The sequence below is a fragment of the Pan paniscus genome, chromosome 7 (genome assembly GCF_029289425.2).
Source record: "Pan paniscus chromosome 7, NHGRI_mPanPan1-v2.0_pri, whole genome shotgun sequence".
Lineage (NCBI taxonomy): Eukaryota > Metazoa > Chordata > Mammalia > Primates > Hominidae > Pan > Pan paniscus.
Genome location: NC_073256.2, coordinates 119,027,670 through 119,048,798, shown reverse-complemented (window position 1 = coordinate 119,048,798; position 21,129 = coordinate 119,027,670). Strand labels below are relative to the sequence as shown.

At 43.2% G+C, this 21,129-nt stretch overlaps 1 protein-coding gene across 9 annotated transcripts in view; it reads left to right on the top strand.

The window, feature by feature from the left end:
- Positions 1–13,981, top strand: part of NCALD (neurocalcin delta) — a 443,184-nt gene extending 429,203 nt beyond the window's left edge. For all 9 annotated transcript variants that reach the window (XM_055116808.2, XM_055116806.2, XM_063606457.1 and 6 more), the window contains 2 exons: positions 7,628–7,733; positions 11,120–13,981. In XM_055116808.2, coding sequence (XP_054972783.1) covers positions 7,628–7,733; positions 11,120–11,217 — 204 coding nt within the window. In that variant the 3' untranslated portion in view covers positions 11,218–13,981. The remainder of the gene's footprint in view (positions 1–7,627; positions 7,734–11,119) is intronic.
- Positions 13,982–21,129: the final 7,148 nt, after the last annotated feature.

Here is a 21,129-nt window from a genome sequence, read left to right as displayed (position 1 = left end):
CAGACCAATGGGTTTTACTTGCCACCAGGGGACCCAGATGTAGCCTAGGCAAGGGCTTTCATAACAGCTATCAAGGCATTACTGGGATGACTATACCCATCTAAATGGGGATCATTGAAAAATAAGGTGCTTTTTGTGCCACATATGAGACCTCCCAAGTCCTGTGCTAGAAGATTGTGAGACATGAGATAAGAGAGAGTGGCCAGGCACAGTGGCTCACGCCTGTATTTCCAGCACTTTGGGAGACTGAGGCAGGAAGCCCAGGAGTTCGAGACCAGCTTGGGCAACATAGAGAAACCCCATCTCTACAAATATTTTTTTAAAAATTAACTGGGCATGGTGGTGCATGCCTTTGGTCCCAGCAACTCAGGAGGCTGGGACAGGAGGATTGTCTGAGACCAGGAGATCAAGGCTGCAGTGAGCCATGATAGCATCACTGCACTCCAGCTTGGGCAACAGAATGAGACCTTTTCTCAAAAAATAAATAAATAAATAAATATAGAGAGCATATCAGTCTTGTTGACAATTGTATCTCCACTGCTTAGCTCATAGTGGACAATACATAATTATTAAATAATTTACAAATGACTAGTTTTCTTTTTTTAAAATTTTACTTTAGGTTCTTGGATACATGTGCAGAACGTGTTGGTTTGTATACATGTGCCATGGTGGTTTGCTGCACCTATCAACCCATCAACTAGGTTTTAAGCCCTGCATGCATTAGATATTTGTCCTAATGCTCTCCCTCCCCTTGACCCCCACCCCACAACTGGCCCCAGTGTATGTTGTTCCCTCCCTGTGTCCATGTGTTCTCATTGTTCAGCTCCCACTTATGAGTGAGAATATGTGGTGTTTGGTTTTCTGTTCCTGTGTTAGTTTGCTGAGGATGATGGATTCCAGCTTCATCCATGTCCCTGCAAAGGACATGATCTCATTCCTTTTTATAGCTGCATAGTATTCCATGGTGTATATGTGCCATATTTTCTTTATCCAGCCTATCATTGATGGGAATTTGGGTTGATTACATATCTTTGCTCTTGTAGATAGTACTGCAATAAACATACATGTGCATGTGTCTTTATAGTAGAATGATTTATATTCCTTTGGGTATATACCCAGTAATGGGATTGCTGGGTCAAATGGTATTTCTGGTTCTAGATCCTTGAGGAATCGCCACACTGTCTTCCACAATGGTCGAACTAATTTATGTTCCCACCAACAGTGTAAAAGCATTCCTATTTCTCCACAGCCTCACCAGCATCTATTGTTTCTTGACTTTTTAATAATCACCATTGTGACTGGCATGAGATGGTATCTCATTGTGGTTTTGATTTGCATTTCTCTAATGATCATATGCTTTTTCATATGTTTGTAGGCTGCATAAATGTCTTCTTTTGAGAAGCGTCTGTTCATATCCTTTGCCCACTTTTTGATGGTTTTTTTTTTTTCTTGTAAAATTGTTTAAGTTCCTTGTAGATTCTGGATATTAGACCTTTGTCAGATGGGTAGATTGAAAAAAATTTTCTCCCATTCTGTAGGTTGCCTGTTCACTCTGATGATAGTTTCTTTTGCTGTGCAGAAGCTCTTTGGTTTAATTAGGTCCCATTTGTCAGTTTTGGCTTTTTTTGCTTTTGGCATTTTCATCATAAAGTCTTTGCCCATGCCTGTGTCCTGAATGGTATTGCCTAGGTTTTCTTCTAGGGTTTTTATGGTTTTGGGTTTTACAGTTAAGTCTTTAATCTATCTTGAGTTAATTTTTGTATAAGGTGTAAGGAAGGGGTGCAGTTTCAGTTTTCTGCATATAGCTAGCCAGTTTTCCAGCACCATTTATTAAATAGGGAATCCTTTCCCCATTACTTGTTTTGTGAGGTTTGTCAAAGATCAGATGGTTGTAGATGTGTGGTGTTATTTCTGAGGTCTCTGTTCTCTTCCATTTGTCTATATGTCTGTTTTGGTACCAGTACCATGCTCTTTTGATTACTGTAGCCTTGTAATATTGTTTGAAGTCAGGTAATGTAATGCTTCCAGCTTTGTTCTTTTTGCTTAGGATTGTCTTGGCTATACAGGCTCTTCTTTGGTTCCATATGAAATTAAATTTTTTTTTCTGGTTCTGTGAAGAATGTCAATGGTAGTTTGATGGGAATAACATTGAATCTTTAAATTACTTTGGGCAGTATGGCCATTTTCACAATATTGATTCTTCCTATCCATGAGGATGGAGTGTTTCTCCAATTGTTTATGTTCTCTCTTATTTACTTGAGCTGTGATCTGTAATTCTCCTTGAAGAGATCTTTCACCTCCCTTGTTAGCTGTGTTCCTAGGTATTTTATTCTCTTTGTAGCAATTGTGAATGGGAGTTCATTTTTATTTGGATCTCTGCTTGTCTATTGTTGGTGTATAGAAATGCTTGTGATTTTTCCACATTGATTTTGTATCCTGAGACTTTGTGAAGTTGCTTATCAGCTTAAGGAGTTTTGGGGCTGAGATGATGGGGTTTTCTAAATATAGAATCATGTCATCTGCAGAGAAAATTTGATTTCCTCTCTTCTTATTTGAATACGCTTTATTTCTTTCTCTTGCCTGATTGCCCTGGCCAGAACTTCCAACTATGTTGAATAGGAGTGGTGAGACAAGGCATACTTGTTTTGTGCCAGTTTTCAAAGGGAATGCCTCCAGCTTTTGCCCATTCAGTATGATATTGGCTGTGGGTTTGTCATAAATAGCTCTTATTATTTTAAGATATGTTCCATCAATACCTAGTTTATTCAGAGTTTTTAACATGAAGGCCTTTATCAAAGGCCTTTTCTGATCTATTGAGATGATCATGTGTTTTTTGTCATTTATATGTTTCTGTTTATATGATGGATTATGTTTATTGATTTGCATATGTTGAACTAGCCTTCATCCCAGGGATGAAGCCAACTTGATCATGGTGGATAAGCTTTTTGATGTGCTGCTGGATTTGGCTTGTCAGTATTTTACTGAGGATTCTTCCATCGATGTTCTTCAAGGATATTGGCCTGAAGTTTTCTTTTTTTGTTGTGTCTCTGCCAGGTATTGGTATCAAAATGATACTAGCCTCATAAAATGAGTTAGGGAGGAGTCCTTCCTTTTCAATTGTTTGGGATAGTTTCAGAAGGAATTGTACCAGCTCCCCTTTGTATCTCTGGTAGAATTTGGCTGTGAATCCATCTGGTCCTGGGCTTTTTTTGGTTGGTAGGCTATTAATTACTGCCTCAATTTCAGAACTTGTTATTGGTCTATTCAGGGATTTAACTTCTTTCTGGTTTAGTCTTGGGAGGGTGTATGTGTCCAGGAATTTATACATTTCTTCTAGATTTTCCCGTTTATTTGCATAGAGATGTTTATAGTATTCTCTGATGGTAGTTTATATTTCTGTGGTGTCGGTGGTGATATACCCTTTATCATTTTTTATTGTGTCTATTTGATTATTCTCTCTTTTCTTCTTTATTAGTCTAGCTAGTGGTCTATTTTGTTAATTTTTTCAAAAAAAAAACAGCTCCTGGATTCACTGATTTTTGAAGGGTTTTTTGTGTCTCTGTTTCCTTCAGTTCTGCTCTAATCTTAGTTATTTCTTCTCTTCTGCTAGCTTTTGGATTTGCTTGCTCTTGCTTCCCTAGCTCTTTTAATTGTGATGTTAGAGTGGCGATTTGAGATCCTTCTAGCTTTCTGATGTGGGCATTTAGTGCTATAAATTTCCCTCTTAACACTGCTTTAGCTGTCTCCCAGAGATTCTGGTATGTTGCAAATGACTAGTTTTCAATTCTCTGAACACCACTGACTGCAAATAAGGAAGGGAAGAGAGGTAAATTTGGGAAATGAATGTGAATAGGAAAATCAAATTTAATGTCACTTCCATCTTTTGTTGCTCGTTGGAGAAATACAGATCCCTAAACACTGTGAGGCCTCAGTGGTCTTTCCCTGCTTGCTCTAGAGCCACATTGTGTACTGAACGCCCCCACACTCTGTTGACCTCCTTGCCACGCTCCCACTCTGGGCTTCCACATGGTGTTTTGCTCACCCCTGATTTATTTAAGCCCTATGCTTTCTTCACGTCTTTGTGCAATCATCATTCCTCAGAGAAGCCTACCCTAACCCTCCTGGCAAAACCTAACTCTCCCACTATATCATCACAGAAGCCATGCACTCTTCTTTCTAGCACTTTTCTCAACAATGGTTTTACATGTATTTCTTTATTTTACTAATGTCTGCCTTATTTCACAGCAAAAACCATGAGGGAAAGGATTAGGTCAATGTCAATACCTGGTACACATTAGTTGCTTATACATATTTGATGAATGACTGAGTGAGTGGATGGATGAAGAGGCAGTCACCTAAGAGCAGGGATTTCCATGACCTGGGGTCTATGGATCAGCTTCTAAATACCCAAACCTCTGAGATCGTCTGCAATGGTGGGTGGGTTTGCATGGTTTCTAAGGGAAAAGCTCAAATCTTTTGACAGATTAAGTCTCTAAGGGGTTTCACATGAATATGTTTAATTATGTGAAGAGAAAGAGAAGAAAAAGAAAAGAGGAAACTGAAAAAAACATATAAAAGGATAAAGGGGAACTTTATAAATTGGAGCAGTGCAGAATAAAGGTGAGAGAGGGAAAGAATGAGAGGGCAACTGGGGGACAGTTATTCCTGAATAAATTCTTTAAACTAAGTGAAGTTGACTGTATTCAAGACCCTATGTTAGGTACTATCAGGGATTCAAAAAATAGCCAGATGTGACTGCTACCCTCACATCTAAAAGAAGAACATTCTGGGTGTGAATTCAAGGTAAATGGAAGGAAGTGATATGAGAGAGGTTGGGTTGGAGCCCCTTGCTAGCACAGAGGGAGGGAGATTGCACATAGCAATAGAAGAAGGGAAGATGATGGAAGGCTTCCTGGAGGAGGGTAACATTTCGATCTGCTCTTAACACATGGGTAAGAGTCCAAGGAGGAGGGGAGATGGGGTAGGTGAGCACTCAGGTGAGAGAAGAATATAAACAAAGCTGCTGGTCCAGGACACCAAGGAGCGTATCATGTTGTCAGACTCTTGACAACAGCCTTTGTGGAGCATCTGAGCTGGGAGACACCTCCTATGGCCAGTCACAGGCACAAAGCCAGTGGCATCTAGAAGGACCACGTGAGACAAACTTACTGAGGCCAGAACAGACTTGGAGAAGGAACAATCCAGCCCCAAAGAAGATTGATAATGAATAAATACACAGCCCCCTTAAAACTTCTGGCAAAAATAAACTTATCCCTTGTCCGTAAGTGCTCTTCCCTGCAACACCTCTGCAACTCCTGAAACAGCTCCATGCGCTCTCCTTTAAAGAGGTTGTGCTAATGTGATCTGCAGGGATGCCAATTTCTAGATGTTGTGTTATTGTTGTCCTAAGATTCCTGGGCTTATGAATTCACCAAATATTTAGATCATATGAGCTTGAAATGTATGTGAGGGGTGTGCATGTTTTCATAGTTGGTGCCGATTCCATTTTGACTATGTCAAGAGTTACGAAAGCTTCCACTGTGGGAGCAAAGCAAGCTGGGGAGAGGTTGCTAGACCTCAAGACTTTTGCTGGTGTGAAAAGACACCTGCTGTCTACTGTTACTAAATATTCACCTGGGCGTGTTAAATCTCAGGGCCTCTCTTCTCCCATTTGCAAAAACAGCTCCATCTCTCCGGCCTTTCCTAGCTCCCCCAAGAACTTACGTGTCCCCGGCAGTGAGGCACATGGCACTACAGCCCCAGCACAGTTGGTGGAGCAGACCTGGGCTGGGATGACAGCAGGCAGGGGACCATGATGAGGAGGGCAGACGATGGCTCCCCTCTTGTCTCCAGAGCACACTTCAGTGAGCATTTCTTGGGAATGAAATGGCTCAGCTTACCCCAGGGACACCCATAATCCTAGACAGCACCCTAACTCTGCGCTTTACCTCCCAGACCAAGTCGCTGCAGAGTCAGCTATGGAGTTCAGTAAGCACATTGGGTGGGTTTGAGACAGACTCAGGGAGCCTGTCCAGAAGCATCCCTGAGGGATGGGATCAGCCTAAGGGCCAGCACACTGGGTGAGTCTGTTTTCATTCTTATTTTGACTGAGATTAGAGTACTTACCCTACCTTATCCAGAACATGTTAGGAACTTCTGGCAGGGTTGGTCCTGAGCAAGACTGTAAAGCAGCTCAGTTGAAACTTCAGTGTCTTTTTCTGCTCTCACCTTTCCCATTTGGAGGCGACTCCCCTCAGCTGCTTTCCTTTCTCTGTCCTCTGCACCTGCCTTGCTGCCCCTAGAGCTCCAGAACTTTCAGAAATTTTCTGCCTACTCCCTGGCAAAATCTATTTTTTCTAAAAATTGTCCCCAGGGCCAAGATGCCTAAAGTGACTCTGATTAGCAAAGTCATGATCTGGGGATAAAAACAATGACTTTTCATTCCTCTTCCCAAATAAAAACTACCTTTGACCACAGAGGTCAAAGGGCCCTTACTGAGTCCCATGTGGAGGTCACAGGCAGTGGGGTGATAGTTTCAGTAGTGCTTACAAAACTCCACAGAATCCTCTTTCGCCCATCAGATCTCATAGCTGTACCCAGTTTAGCTCAGGCCTGAGGATGCATAATAATTCAGAGCTCTGATGGCAGGTGGCTTCCATCTCAGGACTGCCTGGAAGCTTGCTGAGAAGGAACTTGAGACCATTGTCACACACAGGGAGAAAAGCACTGGAATGGACTAGAAGTCTGCCTGGGGAAACATGTGGCATGCACTTACAGAGTGTTACATGTCTGTCATCCTTGAGGAGTCATTGTGGACTCTCAAGGGTCCATGATAGGCATCCACTTGCCTCTCTAGCCTGAAGAATGTCATCTGCAGCCTTGCTCCTCAAAGTGGGAACCTTGCTTTTCAAAGCAGGGTCTTCAGAAGAGCAGCATCAGCATCACACCGGAGCTCATTAAAAATACAGACTCTCAGCCCCACCCCTTTCCCCCACACTACCCAATCAGATTCTGCATTTTAACAAGATTCCCAGGGGATTTGTATGCACATAAACAATGGAGACGGCTAGGAGAGGTGGCGCATGTCTGTAATCCCAGCACTTTGGGAGGCCGAGGTAGGAGAAGCTTGAGCCCAGGAGTTCGAGACCAGCTTGGGCAACATAATGAGACCTTGTCTGTACAGAAAAAAAAAAAAAAAAAAAAAAAAATGCCCTGTGTGGTGGGGAGTACCTCTAGTCCCAGCTGCTGCTCAGGAGGCTGAGGTGGGAGGATTGCTTGAGCCTGTGAAATGGAGCCTGCAGTGAGCCGTAAGCGTGCCACTACACTCCAGCCTGGGTGACAGAATGAGACCCTGTCTCAAAAAACAATCAAAAAACATTGGAGACACAGGGGTCTACTGGGTCTTCCTGCTGGTTGTCCCTCCTGAAGGTCCTCACTGGAGAACAAGCTTTGTGGGCCCGGCTTCTTCTACCTGTGCCTCCACATCTTATACCAATCAATAGGGGTAGGACTAGGTCCAATGCGGATGGGGACATTCCCTTCAGCCCGCATTTGGGAGGTTTAATGATAGGTCTATTGTGTGCCATACTGTTTTTCTGTCTTACCACCATGTCGCTTCTGTCCCCAGGCAATCTATAAGATGGTTTCCTCCGTAATGAAAATGCCTGAAGATGAGTCAACCCCAGAGAAAAGAACAGAAAAGATCTTCCGCCAGATGGACACCAATAGAGACGGTAGGAGGCGGGGGCTACACTGCTTTGCTCAGATGGGGGCTGCTGGAAGGACTGGAGAGTCCAGACTGGGAAGTGCCACTCGAGGCCCTTCATGTGAGCGGCTCATCCTCCAAGCCTCCTGGGTGGGTAGGAGGGGAGAGGACCAGGTGGCCACAGGAGAGCTGAGCCCAGAATTGGGGGAAATGCCTTATTTCTAGTTTTTTCTATCCTCCTTGTAGGTCAACTTCTACCTCCAAGAAAACAGAATAGATCTTGTGGGGCAAGAATGAAAGGAACCAAGAAACCATTGTTAGCACAGACCCATCCTTGGGACAGGCCTAGGCTATAGCAGGCTGGGTCCCTGCAGTCCAGTTCATCAAAATGGGGAGAGGGTTGTTATTCTGTGATCCTACCCAGATGCCGACAGCTTTCACTCCAGCCTGCCAAAGGGGTTTTGTTGGGGTCTCCTGTGCATGCACTGAGATGTTGTGTTTCCCAGAGACAGTGGGCTCCCATAGTCACTGGGGTGCCCGGGGTAGTGGTGAGGGAGTAAGGTGCCCAGCAGGTTCCCACCCTGATGGTGCTACCCACAATTCAAACCCAACGAAGTGAAAAAGAAGGTTGCATTTCCAACTTAAGAACAGAAGGATTTTAGATCTTAAATTGCCAGATAGAATACAGGAGGCCCAATTATCCTGGAATTTCAGATAAACAGCAACAGTTGTTAGGATTAGCCTAACAATTGTTTAGCCAACTAAAAAAGTCACTTGCTGTTTATCTGAAATTCAAAGTTAACGGGGCATCATGTATTTAATTTGCCAGATCTGGCAACCCTATTTAAATGTTATACTTGAGTTTAAAGAGCTCAGCTCAGGGCCCGGCTCTGTAGCTCTTGCTGTTATTATCAGCTCACCCGATCTGTTCAGAGGCCTCAGCAATTCTTGTCAACCATGTGCACAGGCACTTGGGTCCCCCACCTGGCGCTGATCTATAGAGCAGCAGAAGGCAGCTTCGCAGTACAGAGAGCCTCTGTCTCCTTTTATCCCCCGCCCAGGTACAGCTGCCTAAGAATCTGGGTTTGTGTGGTATGGGCCTGTCTGCTTGCTTTGTTTCCTCCACAAAGGTGCCATTCCATTTGGAAACATCCTATGTCCCCTTATTTGCTTTGATTCACAATGAACAGTTGTGACTAAACAAGCACGGGATTATTTTAATAGTTAATTAACTTGCTGATGTTAAACCGCAGGTTTTACTGGTACTCAAGGGAGCACAATGGGTTTGTGCTGTGCTCTAGGTCCAGACAGCTCTTTAGGATAGGGCTGAAGGATGGGAGAAGATCAGATGTCACAGGATAAAGCCCTAAAGCCCTAACTGTGTGTTGATCATAGGCAATGAATTAGGGTCTTTCCACTGGGACTCTGCTGCTATGGGATTGCAGAGCCCTGACTGAGTTAGCATTCTCAGAGCACAACTTACTGCTAGAGACCTGTGCCTTTCCAAAGGAAAACCTCATGTTTAAAATTAAATTAAATTTTCAAAGGTTAGGGTTGGGGGAGGGGGGTGGGAGCTGTAGAAGGAAGGAGGAAGAGGGGCTGTAAGTTCACAGCTGTCAGAGGAATCTTAGCTCAACCAGGAGACTGGGTGCTTCAGCTCAGTGCTTGGCTGCTGGACCCCAGGATTGAGGACACCTGCACCCCTCCCTGCCGAGAGCAGAGCAGTCCTCACCTAGAGTCTCCTACCCTTAGATTTAGCTTGCCTGATGCTCTTGGAATCTAACTTCTGGCCTCCGATTTGAAAAGAAAAATCTGGGCCCTCAGGCAAGTTCTCCTAGGAGCCAACTCTGAATCATGCAGACAGTTAACTGAAGAAAGCCAGACGTCATGCCGAGCTCCAGGTCTGCCCCTGCTACCTCCAGCTGGTGCCTCCCAGAGCCGACCCCTGAGAGACTGCAAAGTGTTCAGAGATCACGCCTGTCTCCCTTCCCTCATGCCTTGCCAAGCTGGAGGAAGTCATTACCATTGTAACTACTATGTGGGCAGGGCTGGGCTCATAAAAAATGGCCAGCACACAAAGCTTGGAGGGGATCAGCTCTACAAATTAAAAATAAATTAATAAATACATCCCTATCTTTTTCCTTCATGGAGATAAAGTGGGTTTCATTAAACAAGAACTAGGTTCTAGCGGGGAGGGAGTTGTGGCTGAGGAGAAGATATGTTTGTTGGTGTTTCTGTTGGGGGAGGCCCCCTCCTGTCGGGTTTGGAGTAAGTTGAGAAATAAAAGAGGACAGAGGTCAAAAGATAGACACTGGAGGCTATGGCTTAGCGTGAGAGTCCAAGGGCGTGCTGAAAAACCCACAGGCGTGCAGAGCCAGGCAGGCCGGGTGCTGCCCTTGGAGGAGCAGATGGAAATAAATCCTCTCTGGGGCAGCTCCTTTCAAGAGAAAAAGGGAGGGCAAAGCTGGCGAAGATGCCCAGCAATTCCTCCCAAATTTACCAGTCGAGCATGTCACTTCACTCCCAGGGCGGGGTAGACAAAGAGGAAGGGTCCTTCTGGAAGCACCAGGAATGGGAAAAGCCTTGCAGTCCCCCAACTCCTACCCCACCCCCTCCCCTCCTCTCCACAAGTGACAGAAAGGCCTTCCTGGAAGAGAATTCTGTACGTGCTCCAGAGTAAGCAGAAAGGAAAGGTCACCGGGGTCGGAGTGGGAGCCCAGGCTGCTGAGCCTCCCTCCTCCAGCACATCAGGGTAGCAGGAGAGCACCCTAACTGAGAGGCAGAAACCCATGGATTACCCTCTGCCTTGAACATACCCTGCTCTTCCCTGACCTCAGATGGAGGCACAGCTGTCTTCCCGTGGTGTATGAACAAACACTTATGTCCATGGCTTCTTCCCCAAGATAGGATGGGCTCTTGCAGCAAACCTAAGAACACAGAGTGGCCTGAAGAACACGAAGTGGCTCAGAAGGCTCCAGGGAACATTATGGGAACCAACTGGGTGCTGCCAGGGCCCAGCTCATTCTCATAAATGCAGGAGGGTCACTTGCTTTACAAATGCTGAGTGAGCCTCTCCAGGGCGCCTGGAGCCAGACGGTCAGGGACCAAGTCAGCATCATCCACCACCCTCTCCCCAGTCCCGGGCCCAGGGCCGGGCACACAGTGGGCTCTCAGGCAGCGGCGTTTGATTGCCACATGTACTGTCCTAAGTGCTGGCAATGCCATGGTGAATGAGGCAGCAGTGTTCCTGGAGATTCCACTGGGCTCTTCCCCGGGACAGGTGAGTGCTGTGTGTCACAGTGGCAGTCAGGCTGCAGGCAGATGAATCAACACTGCCCAGCACGCAGTAGTGGGAAGGGTGTAAGCTCATGCAGCTGCCACCAGCCACCACTCACCTGTCCTCTTGCTTCCTAGGAAAACTCTCCCTGGAAGAGTTCATCCGAGGAGCCAAAAGCGACCCATCCATTGTGCGCCTCCTGCAGTGCGACCCGAGCAGTGCCGGCCAGTTCTGAGCCCTGCGCCCACCAATCGAATTGTAGAGCTGCTTGTGTTCCCTTTTGATTCTTCTTTTTAACAATTTTTTTTTTTTTTGCCAAACAATATCAATGGTGATGCTGTCCCCTGTGCGGTCTGATGCGCCTTCCTCCGTGACGCCTTCAGCTTCTTTTGTCGTGGATGCTTCGTGGGAATGCCCAGAGCCCCAGTGTGCTTGTGGAGAGCATGGACAGACTTCGTGGTGTTCATTGTTTGATGATTTTTAATCGTTACTATTTTTTTTTTATTCTAATGTCTCTGTTCTAAAACGTAAGACTCGGGGGTTGGGGCAAAAGAAGGGAAACCCATCCAGTCCTGTGATTCTATTGCAAGCTTCAAGGGGCTTTTGTTTGAAAGACAAAACTCCCCACCTGGGTCTGTTGTCACACGTGCAGTAGGGGTGATGGATGGCACCGGATGCTGGATTCCCCAAGAACAAGTTACCCTCTGGGGTGAGGCTATTCCAGCGAGCTGGGACATTTCCCCATGGGGGCCCACTCCCCTCTCTTCCCCAGCAGGCTGTAGTTTCTAAGCTGTGAACATTTCAAGATAAATTAACAGAGGAGAGGAAAAAGATGGCTCAGCTATTTTTTCACAGGTTTACACTAGTTGAGCTAATATGCGTGTCTTTGGAAATTAAACACAAATGGTAACATATTCCAAAACCAGACCCATCTTGTTGCCTATTGTGATAAAATAAAAAGACGGCTGTATATAACATATTGGGTAATGCAGACCAAATTAAGTGTTTTGCCTTGTTTAAATGAAATGCATGTTTAGTGAGCACTAATACAATCTTATTCCAGAAGACTGTTTTTAGTAGCTTATTGTGAAGTAAGACAACTATAATGAATGTCTGTCTTGTTTTGAAGTCATATCTGTCTTTGCACAAATGTACCAATCGACAAGTATATTTTATATATTCCATAAAAATACAAAGTAACCCTGACTAGGGCCCAACTTTAATTTTGAATGCATTTCCAGAGTGGCCATGCCTAGAGGGCAGATGCAGAGCAGGTGGTAGTGGGACAGGACAATTGGAGCACAGGAATGTTAACATGTATGACAGGGGACCAGTAGGGTGGTTTGCCTCTCAGGCCCAGCAGCCCATTGACAGCATTAGACTGGCGGCATGGTGCTTTTCTGAGCAGATCAATACTCTGCAGACTCGAAAAAACATCACATACATTCTTGGAACTTCCCAGTGGTTTAATCTATGTGCATGGTTAGGGAGCCAGGTCTGGAATATTCAGTTTCCCTGCCCCTGTTAAAGAATCAGAGGTTGGGCAGTCATCAAATTCATCATAAAGACATGGGCAAGTGTGTCTGTGGTTTCCAAGGCCCCCCTATGGAGAATCCAAAAGTATTTTCCATTGCCGTGCTCTTTGAATGCAGACTTCTATTTCCAGAAGCGACAGCACAAGTCTGAGTTGCTGTTTGGTCTGGTGACCTCAGACACACTAATTTGAATTGAAAGCTAAGAGTAAAAATTTGCTGGTTACAGGCGAGTCATACTCTTGCAAGTAGTTAGCAAAGGGAGGCCCAAATTCTCAAGGTTGTTGATGGGGACCTTGCCACTAAGAGAAGGCAGAGAGGTCCCTAGTGGGTATATTTGCTGCCAAGCCACTTGCCAAAGAAGAGGAACCACAGAAAGAGAGACATCATGACCAGGAGAAAAATGTGGCTAGACATGCTAACCTCCAGGTTTTTATATATGACTTGAGTCTGCTGTAATTGGCAGCAGAAATCCAAATTTGTATGGTAGACCAAAAAGAACCAAATCCATAGGGTGAAATTTTGAGACCTAGACTCTGTAAAAATAATCCTAGTCTTCCTCCAGGGGTCAGTTCCTCACAGTGGTTCTGTACCAAGACTTGCCAAATTCCTCCATGGCCAAATGTTAAAATCTGTGTTTGGAAAATAGCGAATTAACCTAAGACACAGAAGGCAGACTGGGTGAGGAGACCTAGCATGCCCTATTGGCAGTGCTCAGGAGCTGCATCCCACTTTTCCCTGCTCTGAATCGAAGTCCTAGTTCCTTCCTTTGATTCTCCTTTGGTAGGTGGAATCAGTTAATGTTTTGAGAAACCTGCCTGGGCTCTGCCCTTAGTCATGACATCTCACTGAGCCAGACCCACTCTGTTCCTTGGAACCTACAGCTGGAGTGAGGAGTAGAGGTCTCCGGCTATTCCAGAAAGAAAAGTGAGCCACATGCAGGCTGATGAATGCCGACACTTCCAGAATGTATAGAAATAGTCCCTGTCCTGGCCTGCCACTGATCCTGTCTGTATTTTCTCGGAGGTTGTTTTTCTCCTTCTCCTTCCCAGGAAGGTCTTTGTATGTCGAATCCAGTGCACTCAAGTTTGGCCAAGGGACTCCACAGCACCCAGAAGACTGCATGCCTCAAGGTTTATGTCACTCCTCTGCTGGGCTGTTCATTGTCATTGCTGTGTTCAGGGACCTTTGGAAATAAAACCTGTTCTGTCCCAAATAAAACCAGCCTGTGATGTTCAAGGGACTGGAATAAAGTGGCTTACGACCTGAAGGATTCTACAGAGTGCTCAACTGTTCATACATCATTCAGAGTGGGAGGGAGCTGGGGGTGCTGTCCCATCCCATCAGTATGCCCACGGTGGATTTAATAATATATAATTTATAAATCATAGCCTATGGAGTGGCCCGTAAATCAGTTGACTGTGTAGCTCTTGCCTGGCATTAAAGCATGTTTTTGGTTTAACAGGATTTTCATGAGATTTTCATGCCTAAACTGCTGCCCCAGCTGAATCTGTGCCTTACTGAGGCTCTAGCTTCTGATACTAGCCTCCTCCTGGGTATTTTTCCTGCCTAGAGTGACACAAGGAACCAAGGTTTGTGAGTGGGGGATGAGAGAGGCTGCTGACCCCAAAGTTCTGTCCAAAGGCATCCTTGGTCTTCATATGGGCTTCCTTACATCCCTCCCTCCATGGTCTACACTTCCTTCCCATATCCTCTCCTTCCTCAAACTAGAGTCCAAATGTTAGGTACAATAAAGGGAGAAACTGAGGCAACCTCCCCTTCAATGGGATCTGGGTAAGCTTCAGGAAATAAATAACCTCTTCACCCCTCTCAGCCTGACAAGATTCAGTGAAAAAGATGACATGAGGCAGAGCCTACACTCTGAAAGCCAGTTCCAATCATGGTGTTGGCTGTTGCTGTCACTGGCCTTGCCTCCAGCACAGGAGGCCGTTAATGTAGAGAAAAGGAGCTGCCATCTTGCTAACTTGAGTGTTAGCTATGGGAGAACTTCACGGGCCAACTAGACCATGTGTGGGGGCAGAGTTGCCCTCGAGGGAGTCTTCCTACTGCACACAGTTGGCCACTATGGACCAGTGATGGCCCTGACACCATGAGTCCTGAGCATGAATAACACAATTCTGATCCTGAGAAGGTGGCTGGGCGTCTCCAATCTCATCAGGAGCCTGCCTACCAGCAACCTGGGAATTTTCAGCAAATTTCCAAACCCGAGGCTCCTATTTTCAGGACATTGTTCTGCTGCCCCAACCCAACTGAGTCCCCACACATCCTAGTTCGGTACCCACCAGCTGAGGAAGAGTCCAAGTGTTCTCTCAGTCAAGGTAGAAAGGAGAGCATAAGAACTGCCTTTGAAAGAATGGACCTCCTTCCCTTTTTTTTTTTTTTTTTTTGCTTTGGTGGTTCTCTTATTTATTTATTTATTTATTATTATACTTTAAGTTTTAGGGTACATGTGTACGTTGTGCAGGTTAGTTACATATGTATACATGTGCCATGCTGGTGCACTGCACCCACTAACTCGTCATCTAGCATTAGGTATATCTCCCAATGCTATCCCTCCCCACTCCCCCCACACCACCACAGTCCCCAGAGTGTGATATTCCCCTTCCTGTGCCCATGTGGTCTCATTGTTCAATTCCCACCTATGAGTGAGAATATGCGGTGTTTGGTTTTTTGTTCTTGCGATAGTTTACTGAGAATGATGATTTCCAATTTCCTCCATGTCCCTACAAAGGACATGAACTCATCATTTTTTATGGCTGCATAGTATTCCATGGTGTATATGTGCCACATTTTCTTAATCCAGTCTATGATTGTTGGGCATTTGGGTTGGTTCCAAGTCTTTGCTATTGTGAATAATGCTACAATAAACATACGTGTGCATGTGTCCTTATAGCAGCATGATTTATAGTCCATTGGGTATATACCCAGTAATGGGATGGCTGGGTCAAATGGTATTTCTAGTTCTAGATCCCTGAGGAATCGCCACACTGACTTCCACAATGGTTGAACTAGTTTACAGTCCCACCAACAGTGTAAAAGTGTTCCTATTTCTCCACATCCTCTCCAGCACCTGTTGTTTCCTGACTTCTTAATGATTGCCATTCTAACTGGTGTGAGATGGTATCTCATTGTGGTTTTGATTTGCATTTCTCTGATGGCCAGTGATGATGAGCATTTTTTCATGTGTTTTTTGGCTGCATAAATGTCTTTTTTTTTTTGAAAAAAATGCAGTTTTATTCTGTTTACAGAAGTAACATTGTAAGCATATGTATGACTACATAGTTAAAAAGTATAAAGACAAAAATAAGTCTACCATATATTAACAAAAAGAAAAATTATATGGTTAACTTAATAGTGAAAAAAGTAGATCTTAAGTAGAGGTGCAAAATATAAAGATGTACATTTCAAAGTCATAAAAGGGTTAAGTCCATAGCAAGCTATAAAATCACAAAGTTTTCAATACCTAATTAGCACAAAATTTAATTGTATAAAGCAAAAGTTGAAAGAACTAAAGGAGTCATATACAAATCTACAATCATAGGCTATGACCAATTTCAATAACTAATAGAAAAAGCATACAAAAGAAAAGGATACAGAAGTTTAGAATGACATTAACCAAACTGACCTAATTTGGCTTATAGAACATTATATCCAACAATTACAGAGCACTCTTTACCATATATATCATATATATAAGAAATATGATATATATCTCTTACATATATGATATATATATCATATATCTCTCACATATATAATATGTGATATGAGAGATATGATATATCTCTCTCACACATATATATATATGTGTTGACTTTTTTTTTTAAATGTTGATTTTATTATTTTTGCAGTGATGATCCTAAGGTATAAGACAAGGTCTTTTTTTTTTTTTTTAAGTTTTAGGGTACATGTGCACATTGTGCAGGTTAGTTACATATGTATACATGTGCCATGCTGGTGCACTGCACCCACTAACTCGTCATCTAGCATTAGGTATATCTCCCAATGCTATCCCTCCCCACTCCCCCCACCCCACCACAGTCCCCAGAGTGTGATATTCCCCTTCCTGTGTCCATGTGATCTCATTGTTCAATTCCCACCTATGAGTGAGAATATGCGGTGTTTGGTTTTTTGTTCTTGCAATAGTTTACTGAGAATGATGATTTCCAATTTCCTCCATGTCCCTACAAAGGACATGAACTCATCATTTTTTATGGCTGCATAGTATTCCATGGTGTATATGTGCCACATTTTCTTAATCCAGTCTATGATTGTTGGACATTTGGGTTGGTTCCAAGTCTTTGCTATTGTGAATAATGCTACAATAAACATATGTGTGCATGTGTCTTTATAGCAGCATGATTTATAGTCCTTTGGGTATATACCCAGTAATGGGATGGCTGGGTCAAATGGTACTTCTAGTTCTAGATCCCTGAGGAATCGCCACACTGACTTCCACAAGGGTTGAACTAGTTTACAGTCCCACCAACAGTGTAAAAGTGTTCCTATTTCTCCACATCCTCTCCAGCACCTGTTGTTTCCTGACTTTTTAATGATTGCCATTCTAACTGGTGTGAGATGGTATCTCATTGTGGTTTTGATTTGCATTTCTCTGATGGCCAGTGATGATGAGCATTTTTTCATGTGTTTTTTGGCTGCATAAATGTCTTCTTTTGAGAAGTGTCTGTTCATGTCCTTCGCCCACTTTTTGATGGGGTTGTTTGTTTTTTTCTTGTAAATTTGTTTGAGTTCATTGTAGATTCTGGATATTAGCCCTTTGTCAGGTGAGTAGGTTGCGAAAATTTTCTCCCATTTTGTGGGTTGCCTGTTCACTCTGATGATAGTTTCTTTTGCTGTGCAGAAGCTCTTTAGTTTAATTAGATCCCATTTGTCAATTTTGTCTTTTGTTGCCATTGCTTTTGGTGTTTTAGACATGAAGTCCTTGCCCATGCCTATGTCCTGAATGGTAATGCCTAGGTTTTCTTCTAGGGTTTTTATGGTTTTAGGTCTAACGTTTAAGTCTTTAATCCATCTTGAATTGATTTTTGTATAAGGTGTAAGGAAGGGATCCAGTTTCAGCTTTCTACATATGGCTAGCCAGTTTTCCCAGCACCATTTATTAAATAGGGAATCCTTTCCCCATTGCTTGTTTTTCTCAGGTTTGTCAAAGATCAGATGGCTGTAGATATGCAGCGTAATTTCTGAGGGCCCAGTTCTGTTCCATTGATCTATATCTCTGTTTTGGTACCAGTACCATGCTGTTTTGGTTACTGTAGCCTTGTAGTATAGTTTGAAGTCAGGTAGCGTGATGCCTCCAGCTTTGTTCTTTGGGCTTAGGATTGACTTGGCAATGTGGGCTCTTTTTTGGTTCCATATGAACTTTAAAGCAGTTTTTTCCAATTCTGTGAAGAAAGTCATTGGTAGCTTGATGGGGATGGCATTGAATCTGTAAATTACCTTGGGCAGTATGGCCATTTTCATGATATTGATTCTTCCTACCCATGAGCATGGAATGTTCTTCCATTTGTTTGTATCCTCTTTTATTTCATTGAGCAGTGGTTTGTAGTTCTCCTTGAAGAGGTCCTTCACATCCCTTGTAAGTTGGATTCCTAGGTATTTTATTCTCTTTGAAGCAATTGTGAATGGGAGTTCACTCATGATTTGGCTCTCTGTTTGTCTGTTGTTGGTGTATAAGAATGCTTGTGATTTTTGCACATTGATTTTGTATCCTGAGACTTTGCTGAAGTTGCTTATCAGCTTAAGGAGATTTTGGGCTGAGACAATGGGGTTTTCTAGATATACAATCATGTCGTCTGCAAACAGGGACAATTTGACTTCCTTTTTTCCTAATTGAATACCCTTTATTTCCTTCTCTTGCCTAATTGCCCTGGCTAGAACTTCCAACACTATGTTGAATAGGAGTGGTGAGAGAGGGCATCCCTGTCTTGTGCCAGTTTTCAAAGGGAATGCTTCCAGTTTTTGCCCATTCAGTATGATATTGGCTGTGGGTTTGTCATAGATAGCTCTTATTATTTTGAGATACGTCCCATCAACACCTAATTTATTGAGAGTTTTTAGCATGAAGGGTTGTTGAATTTTGTCAAAGGCTTTTTCTGCATCTATTGAGATAATCATGTGGTTTCTGTCTTTGGCTCTGTTTATATGCTGGATTACATTTCTTGATTTGTGTATATTGAACCAGCCTTGCATCCCAGGGATGAAGCCCACTTGATCATGGTGGATAAGCTTTTTGATGTGCTGCTGGATTCGTTTTGCCAGTATTTTATTGAGGATTTTTGCATCAATGTTCATCAAGGATATTGGTCTAAAATTCTCTTTGTTCGTTGTGTCTCTGCCTGGTTTTGGTATCAGGATGATGCTGGCCTCATAAAATGAGTTAGGGAGGATTCCCTCTTTTTCTATTGATTGGAATAGTTTCAGAAAGAATGGTACCAGTTCCTCCTTGTACCTCTGGTAGAATTCGGCTGTGAATCCATCTGGTCCTGAAATCTTTTTGGTTGGTAAACTATTGATTATTGCCACAATTTCAGATCCTGTTATTGGTCTATTCAGAGATTCAACTTCTCCCTGGTTTAGTCTTGGGAGAGTGTATGTGTTGAGGAATTTATCCATTTCTTCTAGATTTTCTAGTTTATTTGCGTAGAGGTGTTTGTAGTATTCTCTGATGGTAGTTTGTATTTCTGTGGGATCGGTGGTGATATCCCCTTTATCATTTTTTATTGCATCTATTTGATTCTTCTCTCTTTTTTTCTTTATTAGTCTTGCTAGCGGTCTATCAATTTTGTTGATCCTTACAAAAAACCAGCTCCTGGATTCATTAATTTTTTGAAGGGTTTTTTGTGTCTCTATTTCCTTCAGTTCTGCTCTGATTTTAATTATTTCTTGCCTTCTGCTAGGTTTTGAATGTGTTTGCTCTTGCTTTTCTAGTTCTTTTAATTGTGATGTTAGGGTATCAATTTTGGATCTTTCCTGCTTTCTCTTGTGGGCATTTAGTGCTATAAATTTCCCTCTACACACTGCTTTGAATGCGTCCCAGAGATTCTGGTATGTTGTGTCTTTGTTCTCGTTGGTTTCAAAGAACATCTTTATTTCTGCCTTCATTTCATTATGTACCCAGTAGTCATTCAGGAGCAGGTTGTTCAGTTTCCATGTAGTTGAGCAGTTTTGAGTGAGATTCATAATCCTGAGTTCTAGTTTGATTGCACTGTGGTCTGAGAGATAGTTTGTTATAATCTCTATTCTTTTACATTTGCTGAGGAGAGCTTTACTTCCAAGTATGTGGTCAATTTTGGAATAGGTGTGGTGTGGTGCTGAAAAAAATGTATATTCTGTTGATTTGGAGTGGAGAGTTCTGTAGATGTCTATTAGGTCCACTTGGTGCAGAGCTGAGTTCAATTCCTGGGTATCCTTGTTGACTTTCTGTCTCGTTGATCTGTCTAATGTTGACAGTGGGGTGGTAAAGTCTCCCATTATTAATGTGTGGGAGTCTAAGTCTCTTTGTAGGTCACTAAGCACTTGCTTTATGAATCTGGGTGCTCCTGTATTGGGTGCATATATATTTAGGATAGTTAGTTCTTCTTGTTGAATTGATCCCTTTACCATTATGTAATGGCCTTCTTTGTCTCTTTTGATCTTTGTTGGTTTAAAGTCTGTTTTATCAGAGACTAGGATTGCAACCCCTGCCTTTTTTTGTTTTCCATTTGCTTGGTAGATCTTCCTCCATCCTTTTATTTTGAGCCTATGTGTGTCTCTGCACGTGAGATGGGTTTCCTGAATACAGCACACTGATGGGTCTTGACTCTTTATCCAATTTGCCAGTCTGTGTCTTTTAATTGGAGCATTTAGTCCATTTACATTTAAAGTTAATATTGTTATGTGTGAATTTTATCCTGTCTTTATGATGTTAGCTGGTTATTTTGCTCGTTAGTTGATGCAGTTTCTTCCTAGTCTCGATGGTCTTTACATTTTGGCATGATTTTGCAGCGGCTGGTACCAGTTGTTCCTTTCCATGTTTAGCGCTTCCTTCAGGAGCTCTTTTAGGGCAGGCCTGGTGGTGACAAAATCTCTCAGCATTTGCTTGTCTGTAAAGTATTTTATTTCTCCTTCACTTATGAAGCTTAGTTTGGCTGGATATGAAATTCTGGGTTGACAATTCTTTTCTTTAAGAATGTTGAATATTGGCCCCCACTCTCTTCTGGCTTGTAGGGTTTCTGCCGAGAGATCAGCTGTTAGTCTGATGGGCTTCCCTTTGAGGGTAACCCGACCTTTCTCTCTGGCTGTCCTTAACATTTTTTCCTTCATTTCAACTTTGGTGAATCTGACAATTATGTGTCTTGGAGTTGCTCTTCTCGAGGAGTATCTTTGTGACGTTCTCTGTATTTCCTGAATCTGAACGTTGGCCTGCCTTGCTAGATTGGGGAAGTTCTCCTGGATAATATCCTGCAGAGTGTTTTCCAACTTGGTTCCATTCTCCCCATCACTTTCAGGTACACCAATTAGAAGTAGATTTGGTCTTTTCACATAGTCCCATATTTCTTGGAGGCTTTGCTCATTTCTTTTTATTCTTTTTTCTG